General features: G+C 42.1%; 1 protein-coding gene across 3 annotated transcripts in view; it reads left to right on the forward strand.

Annotated features, from left to right (window-relative positions):
• Nucleotides 1-19360, forward strand: part of CUNH8orf34 (chromosome unknown C8orf34 homolog) — a 967955-nt gene that overhangs the window by 158122 nt on the left and 790473 nt on the right. For all 3 annotated transcript variants that reach the window (XM_073583858.1, XM_073583859.1, XM_073583860.1), the window contains exon 3: nt 48-179. In XM_073583858.1, coding sequence (XP_073439959.1) covers nt 48-179 — 132 coding nt within the window. The remainder of the gene's footprint in view (nt 1-47; nt 180-19360) is intronic.

Raw genomic sequence — 19360 nt, forward strand, 5'->3', positions numbered from 1 at the left:
AGTGTAGCTGACAAATATGTCTCACCATGCAATTTATTCCCCTACAGAGTACAAAGGGATTCGGAGGGATTTCAGGAGCTATGACAAACCCTGGCAAGTAAATGCAAAGAAGCCAAAAAAGTCAAAGAGCGATCTCGCAGTTTGCAATATTTCACCACCATCTCCTGAATCGAAATCCTGTAAGTATAAACAAAAAGTAAATTGACCATGCTTGTCTTCTGTTATAGTGCTGTCGTTGCCTTTCTGCTAGCTGTTCTGCTGTTTTATTAGAGGGATCCTGCTCAAATTCATACCAATAATAGTATTGAATTAGAAATATATACTATATCCTGCTATAGGTTTACCTATTACAGTATACTTCTTAGGATAGGTCATCAGTATCTGATCGGTTGGGATGCAATACCCGCCATCCCCACCTATCAGTTGTTCCTGGTGCCATGCTGAGTTACAGATCTGCATAGTACAGCTCTGTCAATGGCCGGGTACTGCAGATCCACCCTCTATTCGAACTACAGTACATGGCCGCAGCTTTTATGCACTTGACAAAGCTATGCTGTCAGCTCTGTACATCCAGCTGCCGCCAACATCGCAGTTGCAGCAACAAGCAGAACCGCTGTTGATCATATATAGACGACTTATCCTAGGGATCGGCCATCAACATAAAAGTCTCGGGCAGCGCTTTTTTGTATTAGTAGGATGTATTTGCAACCTCTGGGAGTAAACGGTGAATCTTTATTTTCAATATAAGCAAATCGCGAGCTTGAAAACTTAAAGAGGTTTGCCACATCAAGATCAATATTCACCATGGTTTAATATACCAATACGCACGTCCTTACAGATATACAGCTATGTGTCCCATTATTCAGCCTTCCGTGCTGTCGACAAATCATTACTGTCCATAAGATATAAGATGGGTGAAATACATTGCAGCCTATGCTAGATGTCCAAAGGTACAAGTGTATTGGGACGATACATTGCGTTTCTGTGCATTGACCTGCCAACGAGCCAAAGGTGCAGGAGCGCTTAGGCTCCACATTAATATAAGTGATGCTGTGAACAAGACCCAGGAAGAGTCGGAACCTGTTATTATTGTCGCATTTCTTCCTGCACCTTGATGTCTATTGAAGTATTTACTGCTCATTTGAAATAAATTAAGAAGCATTTGCATTTTGAACCAAAGAGTGTGCGGTGAATTTCTCGACATATGCTGCTAGATCCCACATCCCATCCACCAGCACCTCCTCATACCATAGACTGTGTGCGCGTCATTATTTCTTGTCTGCCAAGAGCAATGGCAGCCTATGTACAGACCGTTTAGTTTGCTCTGGATAAAAAGTCTGTTAAACGATTGCTGATTGGTAAAAGGTTTAATGATTGGTGATCGTTTACGGCCACTACTACGTCTTTGTAAACAAACTATTTATTTGTTATTATTCTTTTGGGAAATCAGGGTACATTACACACCTGACATCAAATCCAAAACCATTCCGCTGATTGCCACAAAAACAGGGCAAACGGGAAGAGCCGAGGCTAAGTGCCAGAATCAAATGCACCATTTCTGGGGCAGTTGAGGGCTGGTCTTATTAGGCTGGGAAGGGACCAATATCCATAGACCTCCCCTGCCTGTTAATATCAGTCCACAGCTGTATGCTTAGCCTTTGCTAGTCTTTGCTGGTTATTAAAAATAGATGGGACTCCATGAATTCTTTTTTTTTTTTTTTTTTAATAACCTGTAAAGCCTAGGCAGATAGCTGTGAGCTAATATTAATAGACTAGAAAGCTTCATGGTTATTACCCCCTTCCCTATTAAGACCTGTTCACATCTATTAAAAAATAAGGGTTACCCCAAGCCATTTTTTTAACATTTATTCCTAAAAAGCTGTCGCATAAGCTCCACGAAACTTATCAAGTATCTGACATGTAAAGTGCCATAGAATAAATGGTGCTATAATGATTAATAATAAACTGTTGGCTATTTATCTATCAATCTATCTAACGATCTATCTATATCTGTATATAAGATTGCTTTACTACTTAGAAAACTAGCTTTAACCCCTTTCCAACATCGTGCGTAATAGTACGCCGATGTAGGACACCCTCCCTTTGCTGTGGGCTCCGGCGGTGAGCCCATATCTTTCCCGGCACATGTCAGCTGTTTTGAACAGCTGACATGTGCCCAGAAGAGCCACGGGTGGAATCGCAATCCACCCATAGCTATTAACCTGTTAAATGCTTCTGACAGCTGCATTTAACATGCGCTTCTGGCAATCGTGCCGAAAATCTGCCCATCGGTGACCCCATATTCTGCTACATAGAGGCGAACCGATCATCGCCTATATGTAGCAGAGCCGATTGGGTTATGGCAGCTTCTAGTTTCCCATGGACACTATTGAAGCATGCCAAAAGTAAAAACAAAATGTTATTAAAAATATTTAAAAAATTAAAAAAATAAAAATTCAAATCACCCCCTATACACATACACATATTTGGTATCACTGCGTTCAGAATCGCCCGATCTTTCAATAAGGCTATGTGCCCACGTTAGCATTTTTAAATGCTCAGGAAACTGGTCTCCTTCCCAGAAAACGCGTGTTTTTTTCTGCGCGTTTTTTGCCGTGATTTTTGTGCATTTTTTGCACAAAAAACGCACGTTTTTGATGCTTTTTTTTCCGCGCATCTTCTGGACTTTAGGAAATAGCCAAAAACGCAGACCTAAGCAGAAATTAATGAACATGCTGCATTTTTTACCGCTAAGCGTTTCCTTAGCGGTAAAGAGTGCATCCATTGGCACAAAAAGGCCAAAATGCATTAAAATGAATGGGGTGCTTCTTTTAAGCAATTTGATGCTGCTTGACACAAAAAAAACGCATCAAAAACGCTTAAAGTGCAACGTGGGCACACAACCTTAAAGAAAGGATTAACCTGATCGCTAAGCAGAATAGCGAGAAAAAAAGTAAAAACGCCAGAATTACGTTTTTTTGGTCGCCACAACATTGCAATAAGATGTATTAACGGGCAATCAAAAGATCATATCTGCACAAAAGTGGTATCATTAAACATGTCAGGTTGGCGCACAAAAAATAAGCCCTCACCCAACCCGAGATCACGAAAAAATGGAGAGCTACGGGTATCGGAAAATGGCGCAATTTTTTTTCTTTTAACAAAGTTTGGAATTTTTTTCACCACTTAGACAAAAAAGAACCTAGACATGTTTGGGGTGTATGGACTCGTAATGACCTGGAGAGTCATAATGGCAGGTCAATTCTAGAATTTAGTGAACATAGTAAAGAAGCAAAACAGAAAAAACAACTGTAGGATTGCACTTTTTTTTGCAATTTCACCGCACTTGGAATTTTTTTTCCCGTTTTCTAGTACACAACATGGTAAAACCAATGGTGGCGTTCAAAAGTTTAACTTGTCTTGCAAAAAACAAGCCCTCGCATGGCCATATTGATGGAAAAATAAAAAAGTTATGGCTCTGGAAAGAAGGGGAGCGAAAAACGAAAACGAAAAATCAAAAATACCTATGGTCATCAAGGGGTTAAATTACAAAGAGATTATTGTATGTAAAAGATTATGTTAAAAATGCATTGCATATGGATGTCCTAGGGATGCTAGCTGAAACAACTCTCATTGTACTCGCATGACACTCATCCTACTTTTCTGGATCAACATTGGAGCAATTATTTTTTTACTCAGATAAGAGTGAGCCCTTAGGCCACGTTCACACATTCAGTATTTGGTCAGTACGTTACATCAGTATTTGTACCCCAAAATCAGGAGTGCAGCAACCAGAAGAAAAGTATAATAGAAACATGTTACCACTTCTGTATTTATCACCCATTCCTGGTTTTGGTTTATAAATACTATGGTAAAATACTGACCAAATACTGAATGTGTGAACGTGGCCTTACAGTTGCTATTAAGGTGTATTTTTATGAACGTTTGACTGATTGGACTGTCAGGGCGTTTTGGGATGCACCCAACTGACATGGAGATTGGTAACACCTAAACGTCCCAGGAGAAATGGCCACATACAGACTCTCAAGCAAATATGTCCCAGAATTGTAATTTATGAAGAATAGAAGCGTTTCATAAAACGGTGAACTGCCGGATCTCCGCTATTAGAGCAACGTAATTTGACCGTTTCCCGTACCGGTAGACTAGCTTTTTATAACCTTCTGTAGATGATTTCTGTGATTTATTATGTTTTAAACCTAAACATACACAGTTTGTACTGTGGTAATTAATGTGATAGGACAATGATGTTTTGTAACGTAATCTTTAATAATGGTTTCCATCATGTTCTCATCACTTACTATTTCATGATGTATCCAGGTGAGTCGATCATTATTTCTTCTTGGATTGTAGAAACTGATACATGATAGCACTTGACACTTTTAATCTCTTGTATCTTGCTCTTCCTTTTAACTCTGGATTGAGCTTGAAATCTGACAACCCAATAAAAGAAACTGTCAGCTTCCCGTGGAATAGATCTGTGCTGTGATTGCTTTGAAGAAATCAGCTGTGCTGCACGGTATTTTTATATAGTGCAAGATACAGTGGAAGGAGTGATATACAGGATACAGCTCTGGCAAAAATTAAGAGTCCACTTTCAAATGTTCAGTTTGTCAGATTTTTCTCTTTATAGGTATATTTTTGAGTAAAATGTAAATTGTTCCTTTAGTCTACAAACTTCTGACAACATGTGTCCCAATTTCCAAGCAATATATTTTGTTTTTTTTTCTGAAAAGGAGAAATGGTCAAATTTAAAAAAAAAACCCAGTGCTTCCAGACCTCAAATAATGCAAAGAAAAAAAGTTCATAATCATCAGAAACAACAATACTAATGTTTTAACTCAGGAAGAGTTCAGAAATCAATATTTTGTGGAATAACTGTGATTTTTAAAAACAGCTGTCATGCGTCTTGGCATGCTTGCCACCAGTCTTTCACACTGCTTCTGGCACAAAAATGTAAGCAGTTCTTCTTTGTTTGATGGCTTGTGACTATCCATCATCCTCTTGATTACATTCCAGAGGTTTTCAATGGGGTTCAGGTTTGGAGATTTGGCTGCCCATGACGGGGTTTTGATGTGGTGGTCTCTTAATTATTTGCCAGAGCTGGATATGTATGCAGTTTGTGCCTATAGAGGAATGGCCATAATTCTATACTGATAAGTGCAGAACATGAGACCTTAGATATTTATTACATGACCTGATGCACTAATGGATTGTGACAACCAAAGCTGATTCATTGATAGGACTCATAGGCCTAATTGTTGGACAAGAATTAAAGGGCTGGTCTTATGTCAGGGCATATGGATGTCATAGAGAAGAATCTTTTATTTAAGTCCTCTATTAAAGCTAAGAGCTTTACTTCTGATGGACCAGTCAGTTCTCTTATTACATTATTGGTCTCTGCGAGGAAAATGTATTGTTGGCCGTAGCTTTTAGGCAACCTAGGGTTTTGTAAAGCTGGACTTCTATCCATCAGTTGATTTCTGGACTGGGTGCAATTTAAGCAAGTACTGAGCCATCCCTTCTAACTCTCAGTACGTTACTTATTTTTCATGTATCACCTATCATCAGATTTTTGCTATATATCTGAGAGCAGTGTAATAGCGGGGCATAGACTCTGATTTCAGTGATGTGTCACTGGGCCTGCATGTTGTAGGTTCAATATAATCAGAATTTTATCAGCAGGGAATTATCACTAGAGGACCAGATGTCTTGTGCCATGTAGTCTTCCTTCTCTTTCAAACCCCACCCCTATCACTGATTGAATACTCAGAAAGCTGCCAATCAGAGGTGTGGGCGGGGTTATACAGCTCAGCATTCAGAGAACTGTCAGATCTGCAGCAAAAGAAAAAGTGATTTTTATCAAAACTGCACCAAGCAGCCCAGTAAGTGACACATTGCTGGAATCAAGGTCACTGCACCTACATCATGCTGCTCTCATATTACATAGCAAAAATCTGCTGACAAATTCCCTTTAATAATGTATTCTTTGTATAGCCTACCAATTTATCAATGATTATGAGGATGAAATTGAGTCTTTTTTAATAGAGCTCTTGCATCTTTTCCTGATCTTTGATTTATAAGCTGAAACATTCCTGCATGCAGGACTAAATCAAGGGCAAAGGTTGCATAGAAGGGTCAGTTAATATTGTGCTTGAGTACTATGCAGAAGAAGCTAATTTAGTGGTCGAGGTTTTGTTTATTGTTAATCATTAACCCCTTCCCGACATGCGCCACCATACTAGTACTGCTCTGCAGGAATTGCACTCCGGCAAATAGCCTAGCCGCGGCGACTCGTACTACCCACGGCGATCGCGTACGGGTGTGAGCTGTGTGTGACAGCTGACAACCCGCAGCAACGCACACAATTGGTGCTAGCACTGATAGCGGGCATTTAACCCCTCTGATGCCACTGTCAGTAGTGACAGTGACATAGAGGGGCATCACACTTCCATCAGGACAATGCGATGCGATCGCCTTGCCCTGATGGTTTCCATGGAGGCCTCTGGCCCCAAGATAGCAGCGGGGTCCTTCCAGGGCCTGCAGGCAAGGTGGCTTGTGCCTCCTACCCTGTCTGTCAGATTCTGATCTGATACTCTGCAGTGCAGGGTATCAGATCAGCGATCTGACACAATACAGTGATATCCCATTCTGGGTCAATGTAAAAAAAGTAAAAATATTTTTTTAAATCCCTAAATAAAGAAAAAAAAGTATATATATTTTTCCAATAAATACATTTATTTATGTAAATAAAAAAAATACAAATATTTGGTATCGTCGCAACCGTAACGACCTGCTCAATAAAACTGTCCCACTAGTTAACTCTTTCAGTCAACACTAAAAATAAAAATAAAAAACGAGGCAAAAAAACAATGCTTTATCATCATACCCCCAAACAAACAGTGCAATAAAACGCGATCAAAAAGATGGGTGTAAATAAAAATGGTGCCGCTGAAAACATCATCTTGTCCCACAAAAAACAAGCCACCATACAGCTCCATCAGCAGAAAAATAAAAAAGTTATAGCTCTCAGAATAAAGCGATGCAAAAATTATTTTTTCTATAAAATAGTTTTATTATGTAAAAGCATCAAAACATAAAAAAAAACTATATAAATGAGGTATCGCTGTAATCATACCAGAAGAATAAAACTGACTTATCAATTTTACCACACGTGGAACAGTATTAAAAAAAAACAAAAACAAAAAGCAATTCCTGAATTGCTGGTTTTTGTTAATTCTGTCTCCCATTCTGCTGTTCTGGCACCTCAGGGACTCTGCCAATGTAACATGGCACCCTCAAACAAGTGCAGCAAAATGTCTGTATACCCTTTTACTTCCTCCCCTTCCCAGGAGCTGTGGTATGATCAGACCATGTCCCTGTACAGTAAGACACAGCCATTACACAGTACACATCAGAGGCCCATTTATAAGATTATCTCAGCACAGGAATTTTTTTTAAAACACATCCAATTGTGGAAATTATTATTATTCCAAGATCTATTGATTACAATGAACTTTGTTCATGGGACAACCCTTTCTTAAATCTTTTTTTTGGTTTTTTTTTAGCCATAAATTACATTTCAGAAATTATCACCTTTACAAACCTTTTATCATCCAATGTAAAGTTGTGGTGGCAGTTTAGCGACTATGTATGTGATAACTGGTGGCCATTAGTAATATTAGACACTAAATGAATTGTCTGACACTCTTATTAAGGCGATGTTCACACATTCAGTATTTGGTCAGTACTTTACATCAGTATTTGTAAGCCAAAACCAGGAGTGGGTGAAAACACATACTGTAAGTGTTGCAAGTGTTTCTATTGCACATTTCCTCTGATTGTTCCAACTGACCAAATACTGATTGTGTGACAATGGCCTAACTGCTGTAGATAAGTCCTGATAAGAGATGAGCGAACTTGTATGGAAAACGTTTGCCAATCTCATATTCGACACGAATGTTGCACATTCAGATTTGTGTTCCTATTTCCTGAGGTTTTTTCGTCAAAAGTCAGCCAAAGTTCCGTAAATGAACAAGTTCACTAAGGGCTCTTTCAGACATCAGTGTTTCCAGTAGCAGCATGGGCCACAAAATGTCCCGCACATGTGTACACTGATGACACACGGATGACATCCATCCCTGTGTCATCAGTGTGACACGTACCGACGCCTATTAATCAGCAGTACTGTTGGCGCTGTTCCCTGGCACCAAGAGCTGATGTGAAGACAGCTTACATCACTGTCCCCTGCTCGCGCTGCGATCAGCGCTAGCATGGAACAATGTTGAGAATTGTATTGAACTGTTAACAGCCGCCGTCTGCAGTATCTCTATATATAACAATGAATGCGTGTGGTTGGTGATACAATCACGAAGCATCTTTCATTTCACCAGAACTGTTCAAAAGAAGCTGAGCTGTGATTGATTGCTATGAGCAACAGTTTTCCATGCAAACAATCACTAAGCATCTCTCATTTCACCAGAGCTGGTTAAAAGAAGCTGAGCTGTGATTGGTTGCTATGACCAACAGTTTTCCCACTTCACAACACCTCAGCAGACACTGACATGGTGGGAGAAATCTAGCAACCCTTGGAACATAAGCTCCCAGCCATTGTCTGCCCCCCTGAAAGGAGCAGAGAGCACATGACAGAAATTAATCCCCCCCTCCCGTGCCTATATACACATCACACATCCTCCATCCCGCAGGCACATCTTCCCTCTTAAAGGGATCATTGGTATGGAAGTCAGAGCAAATCCATCCAGCACTTTTGGTTTTGACCCGAGGCCCCTGTTAAAGGGATCCCCGGTATGGAAGTTAGGACCGTTCCACTCAGCTCTGGTGATTCTGTTATGAATGAGTCACCGAGGAGGATAGCAGGACCAGGCTAAGCCACCAGAAAACCAGAGAGGTTGGTAACTAAGCGGATTGCAGACCCCGATCCTATCCACACAGCTAGCAGTAGCTGTGGAGTGTACCTACGATGCCCTAGATGCCTCGGCACAGCCGGAGAGCTAACTCAGCCTAAAGCAAGAAAGGTGAAATCTAAACTGAGCAGACCCCAAAGGAATAGATTGCCCTCAAACATATATTGTCGGTGAGACAAGATGAAAACACAAACGCAGGCAGAAAAATAGACTGAGCAAATGATGGGGCCCAGACTGACTAGACAGGACAGGAAAGGAAAGACACTGTCTGCAATCACACAAAAAACCCTGAAAATCCAACACGTCTGATGCTCAAAAAACACTGAAGTCACACGACTTCGCCCCCACTATATCAGCACTCTGGTATATACTGAAAGCAAATCAAAAAGAGACCAATATAACAGGTGACAGAACAAACTAGCACAAGCAGTAACATATGGGCGGTGATCCAGCAGAGTCCCAGCAGGAGCAAGCTGACCCGCACAAAGCAGAGATAGACAAAACCAGATCAAATGCAAAAAGATTAGCAAATGAACCACTTAGCTGAACCATGCAGGAACAGAGCAGGAGACATCAGACCTCAGAAGGCACAGGAAGAAAATCACCAGCAGGGATTGAAGGAAGTCAGCTGTCTTAAATACTCCAGTCAGAAACCCCAGATCTCCAATCGTCATTATCATTATCAGGTGGCAAGCCTCTGTCAGTCTGACCAGCTCCACTACCTCCAGTAACCACCAGAGGGAGCCCAGAAAGAGAACTCGCAACACCTCTGTCAATCTGACCAGCTCCACTACCTTCAGTAATCACCAGAGGGAGCCCAGAAAGAGAATTCACAACACTACCCCCCTTGAGGAGGGGTCACCGAACCCTCATCCACGCCACCAGGCTGGTCAGGATGGGCCCGGTGAAAAGCACAAACCAATCTCTCGGCATGAATGTCAGAAGCAGAGACCCAAGAATTATCCTCCTGGCCATAACCCTTCCACTTGACCAAGTACTGGAGTCTCCGTCTAGCCAAACGAGAATCCAATATCTTCTCTACCTCATACTCCAAATTACCTTTAACCAATACAGGGTCAGGAGGCGCCGCTATGGGAACTACTGGCTCCACAAACCTCTTCAACAAAGATTTATGAAAAATGTTATGAATCTTAAACGTAACTGGAAGAGCCAAATGGAAAGAAATAGGGTTAAGGATTTCCAAAATCTTATACGGTCCAATGAACTTTGGCTTTAATTTTGGAGACGCAACCTTCATAGGAATATTTTTTGAAGACAATCAAACCATATCACCCACTTTATACTGGGGACCAATGGTCCTATGCCAGTTGGAAAACCGTTGGGCCTTTTCCTGAAACTGGGACAACTTATCCACCCCTTGACCCTAAATCTGCTGCATTCTCTCTACCACAGAATCCACACTTGGGCAGGCCGAAGATTTCACCTGCCCTGAAGAAAATCGAGGATGAAACCCAAAGTTACAGAAAAATGGCGACATCAAAGTGGCAGAACTAGCCCTATTCTTTAGCGCAAATTTGGCCCAGGGCAAAAAGGAGACCCAGTCATCCTGATCAGCAGATATGAAACATCTCAAATAGGATTCCAAAGTCTGGTTTGTTCTCTCAGTCTACCCATTGGTCTGAGGATGAAATGCAGAGGAGAAAGATAACTGAATTCCCAGTTTGGAGCAAAAAGCTCTCCAAAATATGGAAACAAACTGGACTCCTCTGTCCGACACAATGTTTTCAGGAATCCTGTGCAAATGAACCACCTGTTGTAAAAACGAAGGCACCAACTCAGAAGAAGATGGCAACTTTGGGAGTGGTACAAGATGGACCATCTTAGAAAATCTATCACAGATCACCCAGATAACAGTCATTCTCTGAGAGACAGGAAGATCGGAAATAAAATCCATTGAGATATGGGTTCATGGCCTCTTGGGCACCGGCAGGGGCATTAACAACCCACTAGAACGAGAACAGGGTTTGGACCGAGAACAAGTCCCACAGGACTGCACAAAATTCCTGACATCACTAGATAAGGCAGGCCACCAAATCTCTGGTACCAAAAATACCTGGATGACCAGCCAACGTGGAGCAATGAATTTCAGACATTACTCTTTTCCTCCACTGATCAGGGACATACAACTTTCCCATAGGGCAGCTTTCAGGTTTGTCCTCCTGAAATTCCTCCAGGACACGTCTCAAATCGGGTGAGAAGGCGGAAAGAACTACACCCTCATTTAGAATGGTTGTAGGCTCGGTCACATCAAGAGAATCCGCAAAGAAACTCCTAGAAAGGGCACCTGCCTTAACATTCTTAGTGCCCAGAAGAAAAGAGACCACAAAATTAAAACGCGTGAAAAACAAGGCCCACCTCTAGGATTCAAGCGTTTGGCTGATTCAAGATAAATCAAATTCTTGTGGTCGGTGAGGACCACAACTTGATGTCTAGCTCCCTCCAACCAATGTCTCCATTCTTCAAATGCCCATTTCATGGCCAACAATTCCCGATTACCCACGTCATAGTTATGCTCAGATGGGGAAAATTTTCAAGAAAAGAAGGCACAGGGATTAATCTTAGAAGTCACCGGATCTCTTTGGGACAAAATGGCTTCTGCACCAATCTCAGAAGCATCTACCTCCACCTGAAATGTGAGTGAGACATCAGGTTGCCGTAGAACCGGAGCAGAAGTGTATCTCCGCTTAAGCTCCTGAAATGCCGAGACTGCCTCTGGAGACCAATTCACCACATCAGCACCCTTTTTGGTCAAATCAGTCAGTGGTTTAACAATACCAGAAAAATTACTTATAAATTTACGGTAGAAATTAGCAAAACCCAAAAACTTCTGGAGAGCCTTTAAAGAAGTGGGCTGAACCAAATCATAAATGGCCTGTACCTTGGCCGGGTCCATTTCAATAGCAGACGGGGACAAAATGAATCCCAAAAATGAATTCCTCTGTACACCAAAGAGACATTTCGATCCCTTAACATACAGAGAATTTTCGCTCAAAATCCAGAACACAGTCCGGACATGTTCCACATGAGAATCCCAATCACTGAAAAAGATCAAAATATCATCTAGATAAATGATCAAAAACTTATCCACAAAGTCCCGGAAAATATCGTTCATAAAAGATTGGAAGACAGAAGGGGCATTAGCGAGCCCTAAAGGCATCACCAGGTACTCAAAATGTCCCTCCGGGGTATTAAACGCCGTCTTCCATTCATCCCCGTGCTTGATGCGAATAAGATTATACGCCCCCCTGAGGTCAAGTTTGGTAAACCAACAGGCACTTTTAACTCTGGAAAATAAATCAGAAATCAGGGGTAACAGGTACTGATATTTAATAGTGATTTTGTTAAGGGAACGATAGTCAATACATGGCCTTAATGAGCCATCTTTCTTGGCCACAAAAAAAACCCAGCACCTAAAGGTGAAGAGGATTGTCTAATATAACCCTTCTCCAATGACTCCTTGATATAAGATCGCATAGCATCATGTTTGGGTACCGATAAGTTGAAAAGCCGACCCTTGGGAAATTTACACCCGGGCATTAAATCAATTGCACAGTTATAACTCCTATGAGGAGGCAAAGACGCAGACTTACTCTCACTAAATACATCAGAAAAATCAGCCAAATAGTCAGGAATATCATGAGACTGGGGAGAGGTGGAGAAACAGAAGTGTCACTAAGAACACATTGACAACCCCAACTCACCACAGACACAGATTTCCAGTCCAAAACAGGATCATGAATTTGCAACCAAGGAAAACCCAGAACAATAGTATCATGCAAATTGTGCAACACCAAAAATTTACAATTCTCTTGGTGGTCCGGGGCAACCCGCATTATCACCTGGGTCCAAAACTGGGGTTTATTCTCCACCAAAGGAGTAGCATCAATACCCCTCAAAGGGATAGGACTCCACAGGGGTATCATGGGAAAACCACAGCGTTTGGCAAAGTCAAAATCCATCAGATTCAAAGCTGCTCCTGAATCAACAAAAACCTTAGCGGAAAATGTAGACAAGGAGCAGATCAAGGTAATCGCCAAAAGGAACTTAGGCTGTACACTGCCCACTGCAAATGCATGAGCAAAACACTTTTCTCGTTTAGGGTGGACAGAAATAGTATGAGAGGCATCCCCACAGAAAAAACACAGCTTATTACACCTTCTAAACTCCTGACGTTGCTCCCTAGACAAAACCCTATCGCATTGCGTGGGTTCAGAAGTTCGTTCGAAAGGCAGCAATGCCTCTCGTGTAGTTTTACGTTCACGTAAACGCCGATCAATTTGAATGGCCAGTGACATAGAGTCGTCAAGCACAGAGGGGACAGGAAATCCCACCATAACATCTTTTATGGTTTCTGCCAAACCCTTCCGAAAGAGAGTGGCTAGGGCATCGTCATTCCATTTAGTAAGAACCACCCACTTTCGGAATTTTTGACAATATAACTCTGCAGAATCTTGACCCTGGTTCAATGCCAATAAGGTTTTCTCAGCTTGATCAATAGCATTAGGTTCATCATACAACAACCCCAGGGCTTGAAAAAACGTGTCCACATTAGCCAGAATAGGATCTCCGGGTGTCAAAGGAAAGGCCCAATCCTGGGGATCGCCGCACAGCAGGGAGATGACAATTTTAACCTGCTGCACAGAGCTCCCCGATGAGTTAGGTTTCAAAGCAAAAAATAATTTACAATTATTCTTAAAATTCAAAAATTTTGACCGATCCCCAGAAAACACATCAGGAGTAGGGATTTTTGGTTCAACAGCAGATGATTGAGCGAGATAGGCAGAAATTCCCCGCACTTCAGCACCGAGCTGCTCAACACGATTAGACAATTGCTTAGTCTCCATTTAGACAAAAAATATCCTCCTATGGCCCCAGAAAAAAAAAAGAGGAAAAAAAATACAAAAAAGAAATTCTGACCCTTTTTTTTTTAAATTCGTTCCTTCTTTAGAGTACCCTAGAATCTACAGTAAGGGTGGTGATTCTGTTATGAATGAGTCACCGAGGAGGATAGCAGGACCAGGCTAAGCCACCAGAAAACCAGAGAGGTTGGTAACTAAGCGGATTGCAGACCCCTGATCCTATCCACACAACTAGCAGTTGCCGTGGAGCTTACCTGCAATGCCCTAGACGCCTCGGCACAGCCAGAGAGCTAACTCAGCCTAAAGCAAGAAAGGTGAAATTTAAACTGCCCCGGAGCAGACCCCAAAGGAATAGGTAGCTCCCAAACATATATTGTCGGTGAGACAAGATGAAAACACAAACGCAGGCAGAAAAAATAGACTGAGCAAATGATGGGGCCCAGACTGACTAGACAGGACAGGAAAGGAAAGACACTGTCTGCAATCACGCAAAAAACCCTGAAAAATCCAACACGTCGGATGCTCAAAAAACACTGAAGTCACAAGACTTCGCCTCCACTATATCAGCACTCTGGTATATACTGAAAGCAAAGCAAAAAGAGACCAATATAACAGGTGACAGAACAAACTGGCACAAGCAGTAACATATGGGCGGTGATCCAGCATAGCCCCAGCAGGAGCAAGCTGACCTGCACAAAGCAGAGATAGACAAAACTAGATCAAATGCAAAAAGATTAGCAAATGAACCACTTAGCTGAACCATGCAGGAACAGAGCAGGAGACATCAGACCTCAGAAGGCACAGGAAGAAAATCACCAGCAGGGATTCAAGGAAGTCAGCTGTCTTAAATACTCCAGTCAGAAACCCCAGATCTCCAATCGTCATTATCATTATCAGGTGACAAGCCTCTGTCAGTCTGACCAGCTCCACAACCTCCAGTAACCACCAGAGGGAGCCCAGAAAGAGAACTCGCAACACCTCTGTCAATCTGACCAGCTCCACTACCTTCAGTAACCACCAGAGGGATCCCAGAAAGAGAATTCACAACAGCTCTGTGGTTCTGACCCTAGGGTCTCTTAAAGGGATCATTGGAATTGAATTTATGGCAAATCCACTCTGCACTTTAATACTGACCCCAGGCCCTTCTTAAAGTGATCTCCGATATGGAAGTCAGGGCAAATCCATCCAGGGCTTTAATTCTGACCCCAGACCTCTCTTAAAGGGATCCCTGGTATGGAAGTCAGGGCAATTGTCTTAAAATGCTCTGGTACTGACCCCAGGCTCTCTTAAAGGGATCTCCTGTATGGAAGTTAGGGCAAATCCCTCAGCACTCTGATTCTGACCCCAGGGTTCTATTAAAGTGATCATTGGTATGCAAGTCAGGGCAAATACACTCAGCGCTCTGGTTCTGATCTCAGGCTCCCTTAAAGGGATCCCTGGTATGGAAGTTAGGGCAAATCCACTCAGCGCTTTGGTTCTGACCCAAGTCCCCTCTTAAAGGGATCCTCAGTACAGCAGTGAGGGAAAATCCACTCTGCGCTTTGGTACTGACCCCAGGCCTCTCTTAAAGGGATCTCCCGTATGGAAGTTAAGATAAATCCCTCAGCGCTCTGATTCTCACCCCAGGCTTCTATTAAAGGGATCATTGGTATGGAAGTCAGGGCAAATCCACTCAGCGCTCTGGTTCTGACGCCAGGCCTCTCTTAAAGGGATCCCCAGTATGGAAGTTAGGACCGTTCCACTCAGTGCTCTGGTTCTGACTATAGGCTGACGGAATGATGTGGGATATTAGTGGAAGTTGTCCAGTGGCTCTGGCTGATGGGATGATGTGGGATATTAGGAGTAGTAGTCTAGTAGCTCTGGCTGACGGGATGATGTGGGATATTATGGGTAGTAGTCCGGTAGCTCTGGATGACGAGATGATGTGGGATATTAGTGGTAGTAGTCCGGTGGCTCTGGCTGATGGGACGATGTGAGATGTTATGGGTAGTAGTCCGGTAGCTCTGGCTGATGTAATGATGTGGGATATTAGTGGTAGTTGTCCGGTGGCTCTGGCTGATGGGATGATGTGGGATATTAGGGGTAGTAATCCAGTGCGGTTCCTCTGTATTTTTGATAACCAGCCAGGGAAAACTGACAGCTGTGGGCTGCAACCTTCAGCTATCAGTGTTAGCTAGGCTGGTTATCAAGAATAAAGGGGTCCCCAATCCCTATTTTAAATTATTTAAATAAATAATTTAAAGAAAACAGAGTGCGATAATCCCCATTTTTCACAACCAGCAATGCTAAAGCAGAAAGCTGGGAGCTGGTATTCTCAGGCTGGGAAGGGGTCAATTGATGTCACTTTTCCTGGTGTCTACCCCTAAATTTAGCTGTTTTGGCAACTTTTTGGCCCCCCTGAAGGTGTTGTCTATGCATTTGGATTTGCCTCCCATTGAAGTCAATGGGGTTCATGTAAATTCGATGAACATTAGGACGTTTGCCCATCCGAACTGAACCTTGAATAGTTCGCTCATCTCTAGTCCTGATGCATATTTTGGAGGGGAAACCTTCTTCTTGTTGATTTAATTATAGTTGTGTAGTCTTTTATTTACTCATCATAACCATTTGTAGTTTTTGAAAATTAGAATATTGTATATTTAACTAAAAAAAAATCACGCACTGTAAAGAGTTATAAAGTCAAAGCTGCCAGCAGCGGCACCATGAAGGGTTAAGCTTTGTTATGACCACAGTCTGCTGTTTGGTGAAGTTTTCCCAGTTGGCACATGCTGGCAGCTTCCAGGAGATGAATTAGCTGTGCAGTGAAGTGGTTTCTACTGAGATTATCATGTTCCTGGTGATGCAGGTCATTAATATATTTATAAAAGAGACCTATTTGTTGTGTAACTGAAAGAGCACACTGATAAGTGTATCTGCAGATTGCCCCGGGTGAACCTGCATTTAGTAATTAGGAAAAAGGCACAGTCTAAGTTACATGGAGTTGGTCCCAACTTTTAGTCTTGAGAACATGCATCCATCTTGTTCAGTTTATTGACCCTTCTCAGTATATTTTGCTAGATATTGTGTATGTGTGTATGTGTGTATGTTGGTATATATCATATAGGTTATAGGCAGGTGTGGAAGGCAAAAATGCTGCAAAGTATGTTTTAAAAGATCAGTGTTAATAGTTTATTTTTATCAATTAGCAAACTGCAAAGTGAATGAACAAATGAAATATAATTAAAGGGGTTTCCCCCCCCAAACAAAATTTATTTTAATCAATAGATTTTGAAATAAAAATAATTTCCACAATTGGATGTGTTTAAATAAAATGTTCCTGTGCTGAGATAGTCTTGTAAATGTGCCCCTGCTGTGTACTGTGTAATTGCTGTGTCTTACTGTAGAGGAGCATGGTCTGATCATGCCACATTTCCTGAGCATGAGGCAGGGAAGGAGGCAAAAGAGAGTATACAGACATTATAGTTGAAGAAATTTTACTTTGTTCATGGGAAAACCCCTTTAAAGACTATATATATATATATACTATATATATATATATATATATATATACACTCACTGGCCACTTTATTAGGTACACCTGTCCAACTGTGTGTTAAGACTTAATTTCTAATCAGCCAATCACATGGCGGCAACTCAGTGCATTTAGGCATGTAGACATGGTCAAGACAATCTCCTGCAGTTCAAACCGAGCATCAGTATGGGGAAGAAAGGTGATTTGAGTGCCTTTGAACGTGGCATGATTGTTGGTGCCAGAAGGGCTGGTCTGAGAATTTCAGAAACTGCTGATCTACTGGGATTTTCACGCACAACCATCTCTAGGGTTTACAGAGAATGGTCCGAAAAAGAAAAAAAATCCAGTGAGCGGCAGTTCTGTGGCCGGAAATGCCATGTTGATGCCAGAGGTCAGAGGAGAATGGGCAGACTGGTTCGAGCTGATAGAAAGGCAACAGTGACTCAAATTGCCACCCGTTACAACCAAGGTAGGCAGAAGAGCATCTCTGAACGCACAGTGCGTCGAACTTTGAGGCAGATGGGCTACAGCAGCAGAAGACCACACTGGGTACCACTCCTCTCAGCTAAGAACAGGAAACTGAGGCTACAATTTGCACAAGCTCATCGAAATTGGACAGTAGAAGATTGGAAAAACGTTGCCTGATCTGATGAGTCTCGATTTCTGCTGCGACATTCGGATGGTAGGGTCAGAATTTGGCGTAAACAACATGAAAGCATGGATCCATCCTGCCTTGTATCAACGGTTCAGGCTGGTGGTGGTGGTGTCATGGTGTGGGGAATTTTTTCTGGGCACTCTTTGGGCCCCTTGGTACCAATTGAGCATCGTTGCAACGCCACAGCCTACCTGAGTATTGTTGCTGACCATGTCCATCCCTTTATGACCACAATGTACCCAACATCTGATGGCTACTTTCAGCAGGATAATGCGCCATGTCATAAAGCTCGAATCATCTCAGATTGGTTTCTTGAACATGACAATGAGTTTACTGTACTCAAATGGCCTCCTCAGTCACCAGATCTCAATCCAATACAGCATCTTTGGGATGTGGTGGAACGGGAGATTCGCATCAGGGATGTGCAGCCGACAAATCTGCGCCAACTGTGTGATGCCATCATGTCAATATGGTCCAAAATCTCTGAGGAATGCTTCCAGCACCTTGTTGAATCTCTGCCACGAAGAATTGAGGCAGTTCTGAAGGCAAAAGGGGGTCCAACCCCTTACTAGCATGGTGTACCTAATAAAGTGGCCAGTGAGTGTATATATATATATACACATACACAGTGGGGAAGAAAAGTATTTAGTCAGGCAAGTTCTCTCACTTAAAAAGATGAGAGAGGCCTGTAACTGACATCATAAATAGACTACAACTATGAGAGTCAAAATGAGAAAACAAATGCAGAAAATCACCTTGCATGATTTGGCGAGATTTATTTTTCAAATTCTGGTCACCTAAAAACATGCAAGATTTATTCTTTAAGAGGCTCCTCTGTCCTCCACTTATTGCCTGTAGTAATGCCACCTGTTTGAACTTGTTATCAGTATAAAAGACACCTGTCAACAACCTCAAACAGTCACGCTCCAAACTCCACTATGGTGAAGACCAAAGAACTGTTGATGGACACCAGAAACAAAAATTGTAGCCTACACCAGGCTGGGAAGATAGAAACTGCAATAGGCAAGCAAGCTGGTATGATGAAATCAACTGTGGGAGCAATAATAAGAAAATGGAAGACATAGTAACGTAGTAACATAGTTATTAAGGTTGAAGGAAGACTATAAGTCCATCTAGTTCAACCCATATCCTATCCTAACTTGCCCTAACATGTTAATCCAGAGGAAGGCAAAAAAAAACTCATGTGGCAAACAGTAGGCTTCACATTAGGGAAAAAAATTCCTTCCCGACTCCACATACGGCAATCAGACTAGCTCCCTGGATCAACGTAATATTAAGGAAACTAGTGTATATACCCTGTAATATTATACTTTTCAAGAAAAGCATCCAGTCCCTTCTTAAATTTTATTAG

The sequence above is a fragment of the Dendrobates tinctorius genome, unplaced genomic scaffold (genome assembly GCF_039654945.1).
Source record: "Dendrobates tinctorius isolate UK_male_01 unplaced genomic scaffold, ASM3965494v1 ptg000082l, whole genome shotgun sequence".
NCBI lineage: Eukaryota > Metazoa > Chordata > Amphibia > Anura > Dendrobatidae > Dendrobates > Dendrobates tinctorius.